At 41.0% G+C, this 23,436-nt stretch overlaps 1 protein-coding gene across 2 annotated transcripts in view; it reads left to right on the top strand.

The window, feature by feature from the left end:
* The window catches only part of LOC129186620 (plexin-A1-like), a 195,374-nt gene that overhangs the window by 75,023 nt on the left and 96,915 nt on the right, over positions 1 to 23,436 (top strand). For both annotated transcript variants that reach the window (XM_054785046.1, XM_054785045.1), the window contains exon 4: positions 19,172 to 19,297. In XM_054785046.1, the coding sequence (XP_054641021.1) occupies positions 19,172 to 19,297 (126 nt within the window). The remainder of the gene's footprint in view (positions 1 to 19,171; positions 19,298 to 23,436) is intronic.

Raw genomic sequence — 23,436 nt, 5'->3', positions numbered from 1 at the left:
TGCTGATGATGTGATGAAACACGGGCAGTTGAAAAGAGCCTTGGTTGTTGTAACATTGGTATACATGCATGATACAAAACAGCTTCAGTTTCCTAAAATTACTTTAATCTAATAAGATGAAACGTTTTTATTATGAAAAATATCCTTTTTTAAAAAACAAAGAATTAAACTTATTTCTTTCCTTTTCAGTGTGTCTCTCATATGAATTTGTATTATTATTTTTGTATTTATTATTGAATTAATTGACTTCAACATTGGTCAGTGCAGCTAGATAGTAATCGCTGTGTTTGTGTGGCCTTGTCTAATTACCACTGCATCCAGTCAGGTCTTATTGCTTTGATTGCATCTTGGTTTCATTGTGTGTGCGGGGTGCTCCATGCGTGTGTGAGAGAAAGTACTCCAGGGTAAAGGATTTCCTGTAGCCTTCTCTATGGACAACTTCTCTTGCTCATAAACACTTCCTGTTGCTTTCTGTGGAACAGTGGGGAAAAAAGCTATAGGAAGTGACAAGGTTAGGTAAGATTGAGTGTGTGTGCGCGCGCGTGCATGTATGTGTGTATGTGAGCGACACAATACTGTAAGTAGCACTTCTATAAAAACAATCCAATACACTCAGCTGACTGTCTGGAAACTTAGGTGTACATTCCTTTCATTTCACCGCAGGGAAGACGATTTTAGCATTTTAAGTGTATGTGGAAGACTGATGTAGGTAAACTACTTTGCTGTATTTTGAAGTCAATGGCCTGCAGAAAGGCACTGTGAGAGCCTGTTTGAAAGCAAACTGCACTACAGGCGATAAGCAATGGATGTAATGCTTAGTGACATGTGTTAGGAGTCTGTAAGGAACACACGTACATTAACACACATACACAAGAGCTCTTATCTTAGCTCTTGATGGTGGGACACAGTACCCCGTTGCCTGTGCCATTTCTTATTAGGCCACGTTACTTTAGTCAGAAAATATATATTCCATTTAAGGTGTTAATAGTTGAGTAGCTCCATTTAGGTCATACAAGACTGCTACATGGACTGCTGGGGTGAATGGGGAAAAAAAGAAATACTTTAAGTAACTAAATACATTTTCAATATTAAGCTATAAGCTTCATGTTAATTAGAGTCCCAGCACTGAGGTATAAGGACACTCTTGGAATTGCTTTATATGTTGACCATCTATCCATCGATCGATCTTTTATACTGCTTGTCCTCATTAGTGTCCCAGGTGAGCTGGAGCCTATCCCACCTGAGTTTGGGCGAGAAGTGGGGGACACTTTGGACAGGTCGCCAGTCCATGAAAGGGCATGTTTACACAAACAAGCATTCACACTCAACACTGACACCTGTGGGCAACACAAAACTGGGGAAGTTAAATAGGATGAACCTCGTCGCGCATATGAAGCGGCATCATATGGGGAAACTCCCACGGGACAGCACAAATCATGATCTAAAAAGAAAACAGCGAGCCCCTGTCGATGTTGAGTAATGTCGGGTTTATACGCTTCATTGAGCACCTCGAACCTCGCTATGTCATGCCTAGCTGCCACTACACTGTGGATAAAGCTATACCCCACATGCATAAAGAAGTAAATGGGTGAGTTTTTCTCATACCTACTGTTGCAGACTATTCTCTGTTTGAGTAATATCACATGATTAAGCCTTTTCTAACATTGCACACTACAAAAGTAATACAAATATGTATGGTTTGTGTTGATATCGACTCAATATCCGTATCGGATGATATTCAATGCGGCAATATCTGTATCGTGTCGGAAGTGAAAAAGTTGTATCGAGACACTCCTGCTAATTGGTGGCCTGCAGCAGAAAAATAAATAAAAACACACCTGTGAATCAGTGTGTCTTCAGTTTTCATGAGTTTCTCCTAGGTTTATTTGTCATTCTTTGTACAGTTAACATTTCTGTTTGGCTCCTGCAACTACTCAAAGTTAGTAGTTTCCAGCACAATAGTGCACAGCATGTCAGATATGGTGGTTGTGGTTGGGTTTTTTTTTTCCCCTTCTGTGGGCGATATGATCATGGTATTAAATGTTTGAAAGCAATCACATTCATGTTTTCCAGCCATGTTCCCCGCTGATTCAATCATTGCCAAATTAGTTCATGCTAATTGTATGCATGCAGCCCCTTGATGACATCAGGTGCCGCTATACAGCAAGTTGCTTACAGCTTCTTATTGTAATAATTTGGCATGGATGTGTTTGAATTTGGGCAAGCTGCATCATCTGCATCATCTCCTAAATCCATCCCCAGTAGTCTCCAGAGACCACTGCCATTGGACGAACCCCATTGTGTCTCCATGGCTACAGGCCAAAATCAGAGGCGGGGCGTCCGTCACCACCTGGTCATACCAGCTGCTCATGCACTTCTGCTCTGGCATGACAGGAATATGTGTGTGTCTTCACTTGTGTGTTTGTGTGCATGCCACCCCCAGTGAGAGCACAGGGTTGTCAATGGTATTTCCTACACAACCTCAGCCTAAATCTGTCCCAATCATCGCTTCCCGTGACCCCTCAGTTACGTAAAGTGGTGATATGTCATTGTGTCGTATTATTAGACGTGTTGTAGTGTAGCACAGCAGGTTTACAGGCTGCAAATAGAATAAGCATTCTGTATGTTACCAACTCAGCCGTCTTGAGGATGGAAATCTACTTCTTTAGTGAACAGCCCTGCAGATTTTCATCATGAGACTGAACACAAACTGGCGCTGTACTTTCAAAAAGTGCTGGTAGACATTTAACATTTGTGATTTTGGATAATCGCAGCTTGTGAAACGATCGGTCTCACATGTTCCTCATCTTGATTTGCGTATAGTGTGTGTACTGGGTGGGGATCAGATCATTCCTCGCATTCCTATCTCGATCACTGTCTGTTAACGGATGAAATGCAGTGATTATTGCAATCTGTGGTGGTGCATTCATAAAAGACAGGGCTATTGAAAGCGGAATGCAGATTGGTGAGCAAGATGAATTGGTAGACAAACTCCAAAGTACGTTATGCATTTGGGGGTCATTTTGAGAAAAGACCACATTTCTTGAAACAGGAAGGTACTGAGCAAAGGCATCATTATAGCATTTTATTTGAGGAGTGACTAGATGATGCCTTTACTAGAATGTGTGTTTTTTATGCGTTTATTCAGAGGTCATGTGCCACTGATACACTTGTCATGATCAATTTTGATAGACAATAATTGTCCTATAAATTATTGCCCATAAACGGTATTATTGTCAACATTATTTTGAGACCATTTTTCATATTTAACTTTGTAATTGGAATGTCAAGAGATTTTAAATAAAACAAACAGCATAATACATTTAAAAAACAAAAGACAAAAACAGTGGACTCTTTTAGCAAAAATTGTATTTAAATAAAAATCATAGCCAAAAACAATAAAAAATAGACCCTGTCTCTGTTAAGAAAACAAAGCTCCAATGATCATGTCTCTGTAAACAAAGTTGCACTTGAATAAATAATGAACATTGGATAGTATCCCTTATCAGGAAGACTTAACACGTAGCGAACAACACTGTCTGTGAGCGTGCACCATTTTGCGCTGTTTTGTTTCCATTTACTTTGCCGATCAAATTCCACCTCGAGTGGCGTTTTTTTTTTCTCATTTGGGAAAACTGGACAGGATGGTTGTGTTTGAGGTGCACATGCAAGTTGGTCTATTCCCCTTCTTCATCAACACTATTTTCCAACAATTGTGACATATCGTCTTGTCAGTGTTTGTGGGCTCACCTTGTTCATTTTGTTTAAAACTGAAATATTCCCACACCGGGGCTGTGACATTTGGCTTGGAAACCAACGCGCCCAGGTGTTGAGACAGATGCACAGGGTGAACTCTCTCGTCATCCAGCCTGTGTGGTAGAGCGAGAGGAGGAAACCCAACACGCATGCACACGTCAATATATCGAGGCCGGCAAAGTTCCTTTTTATTTATCATGAGATTCATTGATTCATCGATTATTGTGACAGGCCTAGATACCGTTGAGATTCTGGCCCACAGATTCTGTTCCAGTTCATCCAAAACTTATTTGATTGAGTTGAGGCCCAGGCTTGCAGGTTCTTTCATACTCATCCAACCACTGGGGCACCGTAATGGTGGAGCAGAACATGGCTTTTCCCAAGCTGTTTCCACAAAATTGAAAGCATAGAATTGACCAAAAAATGACTTGGTAGGGAGTCCTTGGGGTTCAGTCCACATGGTCTGTTCTTCTCAGTTGTCCTTTTTGGATAGCAATAGCTGCTCATTCTTTTTCTCGCAGTCGCTGTTACTTTGACTTGCTCTGTCTCTTGCTAACAATACCAAACAAACAAGCACAACTAAAAGTAACCTCCTCCCCACTCTTTTAGCTTATGGTTGAGTCATGCTTGTTGTATTTAGTGGAGGTCTGCCAAGATTGTCCCTTCGGACCATTACAGCACACTTGGAGAGCCATGTGAGGGAGGGAAACAGTTGAAGGAATCAGGTATATTAATGTAAAGAACGCTTTTAAATAAACCATGCATGGAAAGGAAGCAGCAGTGTTACCACACTTCTCCGACTTTTACTTCCCGCCTGTGGCTGACATCCCAGTGCTTGTTTTGTTCTCTTACTTGTAGTTTCAGTAAAATATTTCTAAATAGGCCTCAACACGCTAGACCTCATCATGTTCCTCACCTGGGCTGGAACCTGCATGAGGAGAAGACTCAGGACTTTAGTTTGAGACCTGCACCTTTTGTGTCTGTGTGTTTTGTGTCTAATATAGTGTATATGTAACTCTGAAGTGTTGTGTCCTATTTTTGCTTTTCCTTTTAATTTATTAGAATTCTTAATTTTTGAACATCCTCATTCAAAGTTAGAAGCACCGCTGTCCTTTTTCTACAGTTTTCCAAGCTCAATGCCCAACAGATATTTCAGCATATTTCCACCCACCCAATGTCCCTGTCCAGATTTGGAGCATCAGTAATTCTAACCTTATTCATCAGGAGATTTCTGTCCAACGCTCAGCAGAAGGCCTTACATTTAGTCCCATGCCAAGAAAAGCAGTTCTGCCTGACAGAGAAACACAAATACGGTCCGACTGTTAAGCAAACAACTCAGACCCCACCAGATGTACAAATCGCATACCACACATTACCATTTAACACAACACTAAGTTACAGGTCATGGTGTTTTTGACTCAAACCCAGAGTTATTTTTTCTCCATGCCACTTTCAGAGTCATGCAATGTGGGACTGACACAGGACATGCACAAACACACATGCAATCCTCCATATCGTCATCTGTTGATTGCTACGCCAACGTCTCTTACCCCTGGAACATACGGAGTGTGTTGTTGTTGAAACTGTGTGTCTTTTAAATTGCCATCTAAACAGACACACAGACAATTGTGTTGATAAGGTAGTAAATGGTAGTAGGCTTGTAAACCACTCATGTTAGGAATGTGCCTGTGCCTCTCTGCTGTAGTAACCAGGAGCGGCACAACATACACATACAGTACAGTCTTTCTCCTATTTAGGTGGGGGGAGTACACCGGCTGTACTACAATCTCTACTCCACAGTTACATTTCACATTGTTTTATAATAGAAAGACATCTCATCTGCTCTCTATCTCTTACGGAGGAGTGGTCGCATTAAATAGCAAGTCTTAGTTCTGACTTTTTGGAATAATGTGGAGTGTTTAGAGTGCTTTCTGTTACAAAAGATTGGGAAATGTTACTATGGAGGATATTGCAATACAGTCGGCTATGCTGTGCGCATGGATGGGTGTGTGTGTGTGTGTGTGTGCATATTATTTTTTGTGTGCAAAAAAAAAAAAGCTGTCAACTATAGGGGAAACACTACACACACACACATTTAGAGCCAATGACTGCCAGCCCACCATTGCTATAAATTGCTCTAATCCAAGCTATAAAGCTCATTTTAAACACCATCTGCATTTCTTTACAGACTGATATTTGTGTCTGTGTCTATGCTATGTCTGCCTGTGTTCTCTCCTTACCCCTACCCCTTAAATCTCATCTCTTACAGCTGCTCATTGTTTACCACTAACCTTACTCTTAATTTGGAGCATCTTCAACTCATGACTTGTTCAACTCATGAAGGCTTGTTTGCTAGTTTCAGCCCATGTTGAATGTGTTTATTGCAGCCACCAGCGTTATTCTGTTGTCATTTTTTTCCATGGGTGTTTGTGGTTTGAGTAGGAGCTGAGTGGGGATTTTAAAGTTTTTTTTTTTGCTTGCAAAGCGGAAAAAGTTGTTGAACAAAAAGGTAACAGTGTAGAAAAACTTGAGGATTTAGGCGTTGAATGAGTGTTGAAGTATAGATAAAGAGGAATGTAAAAAAAAAAAAAAAAGAAGGTGAACGAGTTGAAAATCGGTGTTATCTCATGACTGGTGAAGTGAAATGAAACAAAAGGGAGAATACAGAAAAGAGGCATTTTTGTCCAAGCGTGGTTTGGCACATGTTTGGTTTTGGCCTCACTCCCATTTGCGTCTTGAATTACATCCAGACATCTGCACAGAAACACACACTCACACACTGTATGTGATGGCACAGTCAAAACAGAGCCACATCTTAATCACCATAAAACTCCTCCACCATTAAGTTTGGTCCTTCCCAAGAACGATGGAAATCACTCATCTGCCCCTCCTCCCTTTCTCTAAAAGATGCTATTAGAGGCACCAGTGGCCATGTAATCACTGTGGTACTCCCACAGGAAGACACACACAATACGCACACACCTTCCCTGGTAATTACCACTGAAGATGAGGTCCTAGTTGCTGTAATCTCAGAGAATGGAGCATCTAGTCTGTAAATGGTGGGTCAAGTTATGGTGCGTGGTTCCCCATCAGTTGTGGGATTATATGTTTGTTTTACGCTCTTAATGTCTTCAAGCTATTAATTGATGTAACTCGGCACGGTCATTTGGGCACAAGCATCTTGATAGACAATCAACTGTGTCACGCGGTCTGTTGGAACACACTCCCTCTCATACAAACACCCTCACTCCTACACACTCAATACAAACACTGTACTCCCCAGCTGCCTTCACCCTGTGCTGTGTTTGTATGTGCTCCACTTTTCTTTTCAAGGCCACATACACAATCCATATGTAGATGATAGCATCCGTCTCTGGCATTCAATAGGCTGCCCAGTCTTTCTTGAAAATTGCACCTTCCCATGACTGGTAAAGCTAACAGGTGATTAGTGTTGCTCGCTCTTTCTTCCCGCCTTTGCTCTGCCGTAGCGACCGTTCAGATTGTTTAACAATTCTATTCTCATAATCACATACCGCCGCTTCATAAATAGAAAAGACAGCCCTTAAATGTATGCATGCAGTGTCCTTTACATTGATATTCTCTCGGCAGTCATTGATGTAAATGTGTAATATTGTTTCAGCTGAGATATTCCATAAGGGATTTGTGTTCCGCCTCCCAGTAAGAGCAAGTCTTTTCTCATTTGAATGGCGACACTAAAAAGGCATTCAATTGGGACGCTCGGTCTCATCTTATTGTATATGATAATGTTGTGGTGCAATTTCTTTCCCCTGTTTGCAAGACAGCAGATAAAATCAGTTAGAGTAAGGCACCGCTCTCGAGGCGTGTGCGTGTATATGTGTGTGTGTCTAGGCGTGTAATTTGCCACAGATGATTGAGTTAGTGTGATTTAGTAGTGGTTGGAAGATGAAATGCTGCCGCCACGCCGTGTCTATAGCAACTCGCTGCACACACTTTATCTGACAACTGCTAGCTAAAGACACTTAATTTGAAGGGGGAGAGGTAGGAATGGACAGAGGTAGCAATACTTAAGAGAGAAATGAGGCGGAGGGAGAACATGATTGAGGATTTTTTAAGGTTCATTTTTACACCGGATGCTGATAAACTGATTGATCGGGGATTGCACGATCCTTACATATGAAATCAGTCTTATCCACTGATCTTATCTACCTCCCCACAGCTCTGAAAGTCATCCAGTGTCCCCTTTTGCTGTGCCAGATTGACAGCTATCAATCAAGCTAAGGCTGGGTCAGATTTCCTACTCGGAAAGACAGAGAAACCTCACTACCCCTGATTTGGCTTGTAGATGCTATGGAAGTAAACTGAAGTAAAGGATATGACACAATAACATTTTAAGACTAACCCAAGAAAGAAAGAGGTTGCGAGGCAAACACACACAAACAAAGAGAGAGGGCAACAAATGCAGTTGCGTCCTTTGATACTTTCTGTAAACAATGACATACGCCGAAAGAAAAAAAAAATGGCTACCTTCTGCGTTTCCTCTTCATCCACCGTGTTTGAAGGTTGCAGAAATACCGCATATTTGTCCAGAATTTGTCTATATACGGAGAGGGTAAGTTTGAGGATAGCTTTTGTAGAGCCAGGCTCGCTGTTAGCACTTATGAAACAGTTCATGGCATTGGATGACCAGCCATTTTCGCCCGCTGTACATTATTTTTGGTAAGAGTTTCAAATCAGGTGTGCCGTATGGCCTGCTGTGTAAGTTTTGTTTGTTTTTAAATTGTGAAAAATAAAAGACTGAAGGTTGTTACTGGTCCTGAGTGCAGTCCAATAACCATAAGAATGCATCTGCAAGACAAGGGTTTTAACAACAAAAGACGTCTTCAATGGCCTTGTCTTCTTTAACGCCACAAATTTGCACAAGAGCACAAAACATGGGACATTGAAAGGTGGAAGAAAGTTTTATTCTCTAATGAGAAAAACCTAACCTTGATGGTCCTGAAGGCTTCCAACGTTACTGGTGTGACAAGGAGATCCCACCTGCACAGTGAAGGGGTCGCCATCATGATCTGGGGTGCCTTTTCCTTCAGTGGAACAATGGACTAGCGTAGCACTGAAGTGTAGCGTTATTGTTTTACAAAGTGACACTTTACCATGGTATAAAAAAAAAAAAATCAGTTTTGTCTTTGTCTTTGTCCTTCTCTGTTGCAGCGGAGCAGGAAGCGCACCACCTCGCTGGTCTTTGTGTTAGGGGCCAGGTACTCAGGCAGGGGGCAGCTCAGGAATGGAGCAACAGAATTTCCGCACAGCAAAAAAAGTTAATATATCAGTTACATATTGACTGATGTTGATTAATCGGTGATGCGTCATTAATCAGGCCCTTGATAAATCGGTCGGTCAGGCTCTCGAGTGTATCATAGTTTACAACATGGTTGACCAAACATTTTCCACAGTGGGCCGCATACAAAGTTGAATGATGCGAGGGGTCGCCTACATACATTTTGTGCACTAAAGATGCTAAAACCAATCCAATGTATGTCAATATATGCTACGCTATCTGAACAAAACATTGACATCTTTGCTTCGTGTTGTAGGTGACAAAGCAAATCAGTGTAATAGCTAATGTATAAAAATGAGCTGCGAACCGAAAATGGCCTCTGCAATGCACTTTAGACAATCCTGGTTTACAAAGGTTCTTTTTAGGGCAGTGCAATAACGCAGATAAGTGCAACAGTAACTGAATTGAATTGTTGTTTTATTTTTAGTAAATGAACATTCCTTTTTGCATGAAGTGTAGCATTAACAGTTCCCAGCTTGTAACCCTGTTCCTATCTCTACTGAGCAATGCCGGCACTCTGCTCTCATATTATCCACTTGTATGGTCTTTGTCCATTTATGTATTTCACCAATCTAAAATGCGTCATTTGAACCATTTTATCTTGAACAGCGATGAATACCTTTTAAATTAGAATCAAAGCCACTCATATATAGCACTCATGACCTGTTGCTACTGTTTCTACGTCTGTATTCAGGTGCGTGTGTGTTTGTGTGTATTGGTGTGTGTGAGTCTGTGACCTTTTGCTAGCTCCAGCGCTAAAAGGTCACAGTCTCACACATGAATAACTACAGTGCAGACTGGCAGGTGAATATCAAAGCCTGTCAGTTTGAGTTGGCATCGCAAGTAAACAAGGGACGACCAAAGGATTAAAATTGGACTGGCTGTCGACGCCTTAATAGTGGTGAACTTTGGCGGAACTTAACTGGGGCAGTGTTAACATATGTTTTGTTTTGTCACCTGTGTTGTCAAATGAAGCTGTTTAATCTTTACTTCACTCTGTTGCATTTGTCAAGATTTGTGCTTTTAAAGGGCAAGAGGCTTGAATGCACGGGCATTAGTGTCAGCAAAGTGCAGCCATGTGTGCGAGAATTACAGTCATGGTGTGCAGCAGGTTTGTTCGTCTTAAAGATTGGGCTGGTTTTGACAAAGAAGGAAAGATGTTGATCTTCATTTCTCCAGCTGGGGTATTTAATTTTTTGTGAAAATAACCCTCTAAAATTGCAGGTTTTGGATATCAAATCACTGTCAAACATGATCTTTTGTCCAGTGTGACAGTGTGAACATTCTTGCTATCAAAGTTAAGCCAGAATCTGAACTTTTTTTTTTTTTTTTTTACAAGGTTTAACTTCTTTTTACACTTGTGTGACAAGTAAGAATGTAAGAAACAATGTCAGACACATCTGCGACAAGCTTCAACTACACGTGTGCCTTCATCAAGTTATGTAACCTTGACACTTCCACAAATTTCGTCTTCGCATTGTCCCACATTTTGCCGTGGCGATACATGTTATTTAGGTAGTACGCCTGAAAAGCGTGAAGACTAGTTTGCGCACTGTTTGCATTCTATTTACACATAAGTTCTGCACTTTGCATGCAATTCATGATCAAAAATTGCACGCATTAGCACAAAATGCCACGCTTATTTACACCTAAGTCAAGTACTGTTTATGTCTAGTGTACAATCTTGTATGCGTTGTCACCACAACTTCCCACATCCGTGAAGCTGTCATGGCATTATTTACTCTAGCTTTGTCCCGGGTGATGCCACACTATAGCGGGCTTATCACCCCTAGCTTCATTAATTCCTCTGTTTGCAAGGGGCCAGCGAGATGTTGAACTCCAGAGAAGAAGCTCTCATTGCAGAAAAGAAAAGGAGTCTGTAATATCTTGCAGCTGCAGAAAGAGAATGCAGAAAGAGAAGGAAGAAGGTGTAACCCTAACTAGAAAAAGAAAAGCACCGACGGTGTGGGTGAGTGAATGGCTGACTAGAATACATCATTTTGGGTGTTATGATCAGTTATGAACAGAGCTTCACAAGAAAGATCCAAGAGCCTATATAAATTACTTCAGTTTCCTCCCACTTGTTCCAAGAGGTTGTGGAAAAGTTAACCCATTCTTAAGAATGACACACGTTTTGATATGCACTGCCCGCATTGTTTGCACATAGGTTGCTTTGCGTTTACGACTCGTTCACGCAAGTGGCACAGAGATTACGCATGCCAGAAATTTTGAACTTTTCACAGTTTACACATACTTCACACCTGTTTACGACAAATTTGCTCAATGGCATGCAAAAGTGCGTACCCCTGCGGGGTCAAAATTTGTGCAAGTGTCAAGGTGGCTTTTGAATCGTTTTCTTGTTTTTACTTCGTAATGATGAATGGAAAAAAACAACGGATGGTTTTCCAACTTATGCTTTAGGTCCCACCGTATGCAAAGAACCTAACTTACATTCTGCAACAAGGATGAAGAGTAACTATCATGTTTGCATCTGTTCCCTTTCCCAGACCTTAAAATAACCTGACACAGACACACACTGTTATGATAGCTGTCACACTTGACATTCCACTGTGTGTCTGTGTGTTTATATGTGAATACACACCTCCTCCATCATAGTCACTGTAGCTCTTTGTGTTTCATGATGCTGTTAAAGTAAAGGCTGCTTGGTCTGTCTGACCCACATATGGTGCGCATTCACTCTCAGTTCTTCCGAGTTGGCTGTATATGCTATAATGGTGCGTGTGTGTCTTTGTGGGGTGCAGTGATGAGGGATTTGCCCAATAGAGGTGTAAGATTGAGCAGTCACTCATGTGTGATGCTCCATCTGCCCTCAGCTTTTCACCACTCAAACGTAAACACAGAAACCCCATATGTGTGCCATGTAAAATAAATATCGTGTCCTAACATTTTTTAAAACCATTGAGGGGTTGCATGTTCGCGTGTGCTGGCAAGACACAGCATTGACCTTACCTGCACACTGAGTTAAACATACAAACAGAAGGAGGTGGTGTATTCTCATGCTTCATGTGGAAACTGGGGTATTATTTGTCTTGCATCTTGCTGTGCTCAAGTCCTGTCAAGCTCACAATGCGATAGGACATGAGTGATCTCTTTCTTTTATCTGAAGGCCTGCTGAGGACAACACAGCATATAGAGGGAGTAAGAGGATAGACATGAAGCTGCCATTAAGGAGTCATTTAGAGGTGTGTTTTGTGCATTTGTTGTTGTTGTGTGTGTGTGTGTGTGTGTATGTGAAATAACCTTGTTGAGTGACTTTGGGACATAGAAGGAAGGAGCATTGGTGTAAACATGCTTTGAGATGCATTGAGAGTAAAGAGGGCCAGAGCACGACTAAGTAGAGATGCTCTATGTTGGCATTCATCGATATCCAATATACCAATATTGTCCAGCGCTTCATTACCGATGTGGATATCAACGGATACCGATATTGGCAGAAGCTCTTCCCTCAAACTAGCGTCATGTTATGACATACACATTACTGTATGCTTTGTTTCCTGTGATGCCACTACGTGCAAATAAACACTGTTTGTGCAAAGTAAGACAAATAGTGCAATATGCAACATAAGTGCAACACCACATTAATGAGTAGCAGAGGTATTTCATCAGTGCTGATCACCCCATCCTTGGCCAAGCGGTTCCTCCTGGAACACGGTGTGTTACGAGTCTTCTTGATGCTTTCAGACTAGGTCATCTATATCACATACCTCTACCGCACTGCTCAAGTGCGCGCTCAGTACAAGGGCTAGCAACCCTTGTGCCAATAATCAACTTGCTAGAAAACCTCAACTCAGGAGAATGGTACGTGTGGCTGGATGACTCATTGTGTTCTAGGTAAATCACTAGGCTTACTAGAGCACTTGTGATTTATGAGCTGGCTCGACACGATTCTTAAACTGCCGGAGAACAGAGCAGTAAGGTTTCCAGCCATGCGTGCTCTCTCTGCTTTTGTTTTTCTTTTAAATACATAAAGTGTATTTTTTTCCCATCTTTTTGCCACTCATTATACTCTTTCTGAGCAGCAGGGAACCATTTGATTCGACTAATTTTGATCTCTCATAAGCAGGGCCACCTGAATTAGCTATTGTTTGCTTTTGCACAATATATATAAAAATCTAAAAAGTGCAGTACAATCGTCCCTAGTTTATAGCGGTTAATTGGTTCCAGACCTGACCATTACGTGAATTTCCTCAAAGTAGGATTTAATATTAATAAATGGAATATTGTTGTAGTTGGAGCATAGAAAACCTGTTTATGACCTTCTAAATACATGAAATAACATCCCTATAGTCACCTTTCCACTCGTAGTATTCTTTGTTTACACCACATTGCGCAACTCTAATGCGCAGGCTACAGAGTCGCTGTCGGGACACAAGATGGCCGCCGCTGTAATCATAGCAAGCTAACGAGCTAACTACTTACCCTCCTTTACAGCATTTGCAAATTGCATATTTACCATCCAAAGGCATTCTAGACTGCGGACATGCTGAGCCAGCAAGCTTGTTGCCATGTCATCCTTGTATGCCGATATCATTATCGGCAGAAAAACCCATACCTATATGAACCAATATCTCATTTTTATGCCAATATTATCGGACTTCCGTAATACTAAGTACTATTAAGAGAGATATACAACACCCTTCACATCATAACAGTCTTTTTGTCACACAAGGGTAGAAAGAAGTTAAGCTGTGAAAAGAAAAAGACCTGAACTCTGACGTTTTGTCGTTTTACCTTATGACACACCATTACAAACTGAGAGGAATGTAAACTAACTTATAAATATCAGTTTGTCAGAGAGATGTCTGCTTTAAAATATTAAAATGCAAATGACTGTACAAATATAGATCTGTTTCTGGTGCTAAATCTGTCTGAAGTCAGCCCTTTGTGGTATATTATAGTGAAATACATTGCGGTAAATGTTTTTAATTTCTCTTCAAAAAAAAAAAAAAAACATAAAATCGTACATACCGAGTTTTCATCAGACAGTGGTCACAGCTGTTGAATGATAGAAATGCTTTAAAATTGATAACGACGTGTTTGACTTTGACCTTGGAAAAGGTATATGAAGTGAGTCCCATTTTTAAGTGTTTCCATCCGTTGTTGGTGCTTTCATCCTGCCCACCCCCGCCTCCCACACACACATAGTGCAGGCCCCATAGAACCCTGACGCTTTTCTTTTCTCTGTCCATCACCATCGTGCTGTTTTCCCTCATTTTCCCCTTTGTTCTGCTAAGGGCCACATTGAATTTGCCGCTCCAGAAGGCCCCCCTAAACACAAACGTGCACACACTATATTACACATGGGGCCTCCTCCACATCAAAGTCAGGAATGTGGGGGCTTTGTGCCTTTATGCATGGCTAGATGTACTAATGTCAAGTTGCCCTGCTATAAAGGTTTTAAAGATGTGTGTGTGCGTACATTTTGGTGTGCAAAATATGCTTTACGTTCACATGCATTTTGTAAATCTGCTTTACAATGTCAAAGCCATTCCTCAATTTACATGCATGAGTAAGGGGTAATGATCTGTTGAAGATCTCAAACAGACCTGAGAACACTTGGACCATGTCATTTCGGTACTGCTCCATGCAAATTTATGGTCTTTTGAGAGTTTTAGAGTTCTGTCTTTTCACAGTTTTTCTCTCTTTCACTGTTTAGATTTATGGCGTTAACTGTTTTAAATTTCGTCTACTGTATCAAATGTGCCATCATCTATTTCCCTTCCCTCAGTGTATCCCCAAAGAATCTCAATGAGCCTCCTTCTCTCTCACTTTCAGTTATACAAGGTCCATCACTTGTCACTTGTGGCACTGACAGGCATCTTTCTCATTGGCATGCTACTGTCTTATCATCCTGCTCTCTCCCTGTCATACCCCAGCCTCCCTATCACTAGCTAGCTATCATCTGTGTCTATCAGAGCTAACCAGACCTTGTGGCACAGGGGCTTTTGTGGGAATGAGAAAGGTGTTGCTGAGTGCATAGAAAATACTTGTACCTTGTCCAAAGAATAATTGCAGCGGAACTATCCGTCAAATGCCCCTGAAATTGTACAATTTGGAATTCCACTCACATAATAGAGAAAACTCCAGAGGTCAGCATGCTGTCATGCCGTGATGTCTGATGGGACTTGCAAATGTTGTCTTTAGATGAGTTATTATACAAAATATTACCTGTGCAAATGCGTTTCCCTTTTCTTTGTTTTTTTTGTTTGTATTTTTCATGATGCCACCAAGGAATGGTACATGAAAATGTGATGGCCATGCAGTACACCGTACAATTTAATTGCTTCCAGACCCAACCATAATAAGTGATATAACGCCCCTTTAGTCACCTTTATACTCGTAGCCATTTAAGCCATTTAAGACGACTTGTGATTTTGTGTGTAGCTGTAAATGCGCTCCTGTGCTAGGGAAGCTGAGTGAAGGGCGGACAGGAAGTGACCTAGGGGGTTCAGAGTTGTGTTTTAGCTTGGCGTGGGTTACAGCCACCACAGTAGCCTGTGTTAGGGATTATTGCGCCAGTTGTGAGATAATACAAACTTGCCAAAAAAGCCTATTGTTCCGGTGATCAAGTCAAGTGTGTGTGTGTGTGTGTGTTGTACCGAACATTACAATAACATTACTGACACCTAGTGACCACAGTAGAATACTACATATCATCACAACATCTTTGAATGCATTAGTTAATTCAGCCTTTTTTGTGCTTGAAATTGCTTAGTTTATGCCAAAAATATGCAGAACTTTGCTTAAATATGCATCTTTTTTAAAGTAGTAATTGGCTGCATTCAACTACAAAATGTATTTATTTATTTTATTTATTAATTAATATATTTTTGAAAGACCGTGAGTGAAGCAGCAAAATTCCAAGCGTAAAGTGGCAAAGGATCACTGCTTGGGAATTCCAATGTAAATGATCAAGCTAGCGCATTTGTTTTAATGCGTAATGTTTATGTTGAATGTCAAAGAAAAAATATTTTTATTATATGCAACCCATAATTGACACGCTTTATTTCTCCATGTTCAGTTTTATAGCGCTTCAAAGTAAAAGCTCTGAAATGGAAGTAAACTGGACTTTACAGAGAACCTCTGTTTGCTGAGTCAGCAAGTAGAGGCCAAACGTTAGCGGGAGCAGAACAACACTGATTGTGAAAGTCCCCTCTGCCCCTTGCACACCTCCTGACACCTCGCACCGCCCATACCTCAGTATTTGAGAAGCACAGCACTATAACAATATGATGGCAATAAAATGAATGGCTGAAAACAAATGCACAGTATCATTTTGGGAAACCATCCATCAAGTATTGACTGGAAAACTAAGCAATAGAGGGGAGACAATGACTGATTAGCCTTTTCTCCCAATGTCAGTGAACGGTGCATTGATTTCCCAACTTGATAAACATGCATTGTCACATCATGAATGCTCTGTAATCCTATACACAGTAATCCCTCGTTTATTCTGGTTAATTGGTTCCAGACAAGGCCATGATAAATGAATTTCCGCATTGTTGGATTCCTTCTTTATAAATGGAATATTTTTGTAGTTATGACATAGAAAACCATTTATGATTTTTGAAATAACGGTTTTTAACATTATTAGATTGCTATAGACATGAAATTATTCAATGTAGTAGATCTAACCAGGGAAAATAAACCATTTAAGACATAAATAAGACTGTGTGTTGTGTTGCAATAAATGTGTTCTGGACGTGTGGAGAAGGGTTCAGAATTGAGTTCCAGCTGGATTATGGACACAACATTTGTTCGTATTATTACGATATTATTGTGCCTGTTGTGAGATCATTTAAACCTGCTATAAAAGCCTGTTGTTCTGGCGATCAAGTCTGGTGCTTGTCTCACCGAACAATTACTGACACCTAGTGACCAATGTACAATAGGACATTCACAGTTACGTCTTTTTGATGGTTTATATTTGTATTTTAGTACATTTAGCCATTTCTACATTTGACAATGCCAAAAAAAACACACGTAACGTTTGCTTCAATAGATATATTTTTTAACTAAGGCCATATTAAATCACAAAACAGCATGGTTTACAGTGTTAATTAACATATGTTTTGAAAACCGTGATAGATTGAAGTGTACATGGAAAACAAACTAGACTTACTAAAGACGTACTAAAACTGCTTGTAGATTGATGGAACCAACACACACATTTTGAAGGCTGCATGCAAATTGACTACCCTGTTAACCTGGTTAGATTTAACTCTTAACTCTTTGGTGCAATCCATCTGTGAATGTAACCCATCTTTTGTTTACCGGCCCATTTTTTAACATCCATATTTCCTCATATCTTTTTCTATGGAGATGATGGGATTGTCGCGTGTCTTCCCCCCCAGCCCCCCACCACCCCATGATGAAATTGTAAATAAATAATTCAATTGCTAATGTTTGCGTTCTGGTTTCCACCCAAATACTCTTCTTATTTATACAGTATGTCCATGCACATCTTTATCAGTTACTTATGTGGCTGTACGCACGTTGCATGTAGGTTTCTTCCATTTCAGTTTATTTGTGTGTCTTTGTGCTTGTGTGTGTCTTTAAGTATGATTTTCTAACGAGTCGTTGGTGGCTGTCCCTTCCTTGTCACTGTGAGCTGATAGCAGTGCAAATTGACAATAATGGAGACATGATACTTGCTGCCCCCCACCTCGTTGCTTTGTGCTGTTCATTTGCTGCTGAGATGACTTTGCTCACAGGCGCCATAGCCAGACAATCACCTATCCTTGATCTTCACCATTACTGTTCAGGTCTTGGTAAGCCATTCAGCAAAGATCACAAAGAACACTTCTACCTACAGGGTGCTACAAATGGTCGTTCTTTCGTATAGGTATATTCAGAGATTATTGTGAACATTTTAGGGTTTCATAGGCATTGTATCATTTGTTTTAATGTGCTCTCTTTAATCCATTCACTCTTTTTTTTTTCAATTCATCCACTTGTGTAATCATGTCTCCAATACTATGATCAGCAACACTACAATCAAGACACTATTGGCAAAGATTTACCAATTAAGCGATTACTTGGCTCTGCCCCTTTTCAACCTATGTTCGCATTACTTTAAATTCCACTTCATCCAACCCTATAATAAAAACTACCGCTTACTACGGAAGTGATTGCAACCATTTGCGCAGTTGGAGAACTTCACAATAATTCCTCGTTGATCGTGTTTAATTGGTTCCAGGCCTAACCATGATAAGTACATTTCTGTGAATGTGCTGCTTCTAAAATCTTTGATATTGGCACTTTGATACAAGCAGTCCATTCCATACTCTGCACCAACACTTGTATCCAGCAGCAGCCCTTCTATTCAGCATGCAGAAGCCATGTGATCATAACAACAGCGTGTGCTAGTGTGTTTAGCAAGGAGGAGGAGAGATGTCAGCCATGTGGTTATGTTGTACGCTAAAGTCTTACGGCCGCAACAGTAGCCTTTGTTATTATTATGATGATTATTATAGTAATACAATATATAGTGAGATAATTCACACCGGCAATAAAAGCCTGTTTTTCCCGCCGATCGAGTCTGGCGCCTTTCACCTACCGACACCTAGTGGCCAGTGTGGAATACTGCATATCACAATATGAGCACGTCTTCGTAATGCCTTATATTTGTATTTTAGTTCATTTAGCCATTTTGATGCTTGAAAATGCCTCATTTAGACAAAAAATATGTAGAGTTTACTTAAATATGCATATGTTTAAACTAATAGAACTAATAAACAGCATGATTTATTAATTAATACATTTTTAGAAAAACTGTGATAGAGTGAAGCTGGGAAATTCAAACTGCGATGTGGAGAAGGACAACTGCATTACATGATTTACTTTGCGGAATCTGCTTTGTGCAATTCAACGGCCAGTTTGTGCATGTGTGCACCGTTAATTTTGTGCATTTCACGCTGACCAATCTACAGCAGGTTGAAGTACGTTTAAAGTACAGTTCTTTTAACACATGGAACATGGGATATAAGATGAAGTAACGTGTTTTTGCAATGCTATTTGTCAAACTATTTGAATGTGATCATTAATGTTTCTCCTTTTGTGTTTTTCCCGTTGTAGATCTTGGTGAACCGTCCAGCGGTACTCTACGAGAAGGTGACCTTAAGTGAAGGGGGGAGTCCCTTGCTGAGGGACATGCTCTTTAGCCCAGACCAGCAGAACCTCTACATACTGACTGACAGACAGGTGAGTTTGTGGCAGCAAAGCAGTACTACACGCACACATACAAAGATATTTTGTTCGATCCATACAGATTGCATTAAAAAATTCACCAAAAAAATGCATTATCAGCCTGTCAGAAACATGCCAAAGCAAATATTAACATATTTAGAAAACATATTCAATATTCAAGGCTAAATAAAGTAAGTGATACTTCTAAATATCATATTTACATATACAACACAACAAAAACAACAAAAATGATCAATAAATGGCTCACATAAGATGCATAGTGTGTAGCTTTGCCATACAAAGACACAAGTTATGATTACATAAAGAGTTTTCTAAATAGTCAGTTCTTTAGTCGCCTACATTTTTGTAAAAACCTGCATTTGTGTGGACATGATCTAAGACAGAAAACATTTTTTTAAATTACACCTAATAATTTTTCGGAGCAGTGAAAGAACCTAGATGCATAGAAATTAATGAATTTAAACACAAAAAACAGTGTTGACAACTTTATAAGAGTTTGGCTGTAGGACCATTCATGACCATCGTTACAGAGGAATGGGATGCTAATGACGTGGTTCCACCCAAACGACTTGCAGAGGCCCCACTCCATTGTATCTTCATGACTGTTGTTTTGCACCACAAAAGAGTGAATCCATTCTTGCCTGGGCATAAATACTTTAGAACCTGCACCAACCCCTCAGACCACAGCTGTCCTACGGAGTCATTGAGCATGAACTGACGAAGCCTGCTCAGATGAGAGGCAAAACATCTTCTAATACTGTTGCAATTGATGTAATGCCCTGAGAATACAATGACCTGGATGAATGAGAATATTCACAGGCGTTGTAAGGGTAAGAAAACGTGAGTAGCATAATTTAAATCCGTGTCCATCAAGCTTGAATATGCCAATTTTTGCTGGCAATAACAATGCCTCTTTTATACATACACCTCCTGCTGCATACTTTATTGTATGTGGACCTATAGGGCTACATACAGACATGGCATTTTGTCTGTCTCTGCGATCAACCATTGTCTCATTAAACATAAACTGCTATAGATTTAAATTCTCCTCGGATAATCACCTCCCAGCTATATGACATACACTAGGCAACATGACCACTAATAATGAAGACATTACACCCACATAGACATACAGTGTGTTACTGGTCACATGCAGTGTGTGTGTCTATGTACCCATGGTCATTACCAGCCCCACCGCTGGTGAGGTCCATGTCTACTCTGATGGTGGGACTGAGAGCAAAGAGACTGGGGGATGGGGTGGAGGTGAACGTGTCACAGCTCTGTAGCTCCCCAGGTCCAGCTGCTCCCCTCATTTTTCTGTCATTAGTGTAGTGAGTGAAGGAAGCCAAGCCGGTGCTCGCATGATGCAAAAGATGGCCATTTTTAATGGGTCTAAAGCGGCTGTCTGATTAAAACGGGTGAGATATGAGTCTGAGGGCTGCTTTTATGGAAGGTGTTGGAGACTTGGCAAGTCACTTCTGCAGAGAGCCAAACCAAAGCCTGGCTATTAAATGCAATCATATTTCTTAGTTAAAGACCAGTGGGCAAGGGCTTTTAAATATCTGACCTAGTAATTTGTGGTAAAAACTTTTTTATGGTGTACAAACTTGAACAAGCTATGCACATGCGTCTGTGTAGGCTCTCAGTCGTACAGGAGTTGTCCATCGAGGAAAAGGCTTCTTGAGACGTCATCTGTACTTCTGTGTAGAAGGTGTCGGACGTTTCGCTCCTCATCCGAAGAGCTTCGTCAGCAAACTAATAAGTGCTGGTAGCTTAGGCCTTAAATACAGTAAGAGTGGGCGGAATTGGTGTGCCAACACCCTCCTCCTATTGGTTCGTTACACTAAGCCTGCATTCCTCATCTTTACAGTGGTATAATCCTATCCTGTTATTCACACCTACGATAAAAGGGAAGTGTCGCTCCCTGAATTGGGTATGAACGACTCTGATACTGGCTTGTTAGCATCTATTGTTCTGGCTCGGCCCTGCCTTCACCTCATTTGCAAGACTAAGAGCTGTGGGTTTTGGTCTCAGTAACCTGCTGAACACAGGGTCCAAATTGAACCTCAAACCACCATTCCGATTCAATGATGGGTTCTGTTGTTTGACAAAAATAGCTTCCTTTACTCCTCTTTCAAACCATCTGTTTTCTTTGGCCAAAATCTTTACCTCGCTGTCCTGAAAAGAGTGATTGGTAGCTTTCAGGTGTAGATGTACTGCTGATTGAGGACCACTAGCATTGTCCCTGCGATGTTGATAAAGCCTTTTTTGGAGCATTTGCTTAGTTTCCCCAATGTAGTGCTCTTTGCATTCCTCATCTTTACAGTGGATGGAATAGACCACATTGCTCTGTTTCTGGTTTGGAGCCTTGTCTTTAGGATGCACTAATTTTTGTCTCAGGGTATTTACTGGTTTGAAATAGGTAGGAATTTTGTGTTGCCATAAGATCCTCTGGAGTTTTTCGGAGACCCCCGCTACATAAGGGACTACCACTCCTCTCCTTTTAGCTTCTGTGGGCTTTTGGGTTTCTTTCCCTACTCTCTTCTTTTGACATTTGTTAAAAGCCCACCGTGGGTACCCACAGGTTGAGAGCGCTCTCTGGACATGTTGTGTCTCCTTTTTCTTTCCCTCAGCACTAGTTGGTATTTGTTCCGCTCTATGTTGGAGGGTCCTAATAACCCCTAGTTTATGTTGTAGTGGATGGTTTGATTCAAAAAGCAGGTATTGGTCAGTGTGTGTGGCCTTTCTAAAGACCTCTGTAAGTAGCTGTCTGTCCTTTCCTATAATTACCTTGCAGTCTAAGAAGGCTAGTTGGTTTTCTTTAGTGTCCTCGCGAGTAAATTTGATATTGGTGTCCACCGCATTGATGTGATCTGTGAAAGACTGAATTTCTTGTTTTTTGATTATGACAAAGGTGTCATCCACGTATCTAAACCAGTGCCTTGGTTTTGTCCCTGAGAAGGATGTGAGAGCCTGTTTCTCCATCTCTTCCATGTACAGATTCGCCACTATGGGTGAGACTGGTGAGCCCATAGCACAACCATGAATTTGTCTGTAGAATTTCCCTCTAAACTGGTTTGAAAGAGGAGTAAAGGAAGCTATTTTTGTCAAACAACAGAACCCATCATTGAATCGGAATGGTGGTTTGAGGTTCAATTTGGACCCTGTGTTCAGCAGGTTACTGAGACCAAAACCCACAGCTCTTAGTCTTGCAAATGAGGTGAAGGCAGGGCCGAGCCAGAACAATAGATGCTAACAAGCCAGTATCAGAGTCGTTCATACCCAATTCAGGGAGCGACACTTCCCTTTTATCGTAGGTGTGAATAACAGGATAGGATTATACCACTGTAAAGATGAGGAATGCAGGCTTAGTGTAACGAACCAATAGGAGGAGGGTGTTGGCACACCAATTCCGCCCACTCTTACTGTATTTAAGGCCTAAGCTACCAGCACTTATTAGTTTGCTGACGAAGCTCTTCGGATGAGGAGCGAAACGTCCGACACCTTCTACACAGAAGTACAGATGACGTCTCAAGAAGCCTTTTCCTCGAAGCTATGCACATGGTTGTGAAACTTTTACCCAATTGTGGTTACTCAAGGTATGTAAAAGCACATCCAGTCAGCAAAAGTGGGATGCTGCTGTTAATTGCAGCATGCCAGTGTGACTTAACATTTGGAAAATACATAAAAACAAATATGAATAAAACATGCATTTAATAAATTTAAACAGCATCTTATTTAAATTATTGGGGGGGAGAAAATTTCATTTACGCACACACACGCACGAGCACCTATTGCTTTACGTTAGAGCACCATTAATGGTGAGCAGGGCTGAGTTAAGCAGAGCAGGGGATCAGGTTGCCAGGCCTGCTTTTTAAACCCCCTTTAGCACTAATGACCTTAGGGGGCAATTCTCTATCTTGCCCTCCACCCTATCCTCATCTTTATCCTCTGTCCTCCATCTCTTCCAAAATGGCCCCCATCGTACTTGTACAAATCTCCACTGCCACACGCACGCACTCCCCTCCACCCCTCAATCCCCCAACACACGCACGTTTCCATCTAAGCCCAAATTGAGTCCTTCCCTCTTAACTGCCTTATACTGATCCCATTCCCATGTTTTTAATGATCTC

This window comes from Dunckerocampus dactyliophorus, chromosome 8 (assembly GCF_027744805.1).
Source record: "Dunckerocampus dactyliophorus isolate RoL2022-P2 chromosome 8, RoL_Ddac_1.1, whole genome shotgun sequence".
Classification (NCBI taxonomy): domain Eukaryota; kingdom Metazoa; phylum Chordata; class Actinopteri; order Syngnathiformes; family Syngnathidae; genus Dunckerocampus; species Dunckerocampus dactyliophorus.
The sequence above is the reverse complement of the archived record's forward strand: the minus strand, read 5'-3'. Positions and strand labels throughout refer to the sequence as shown.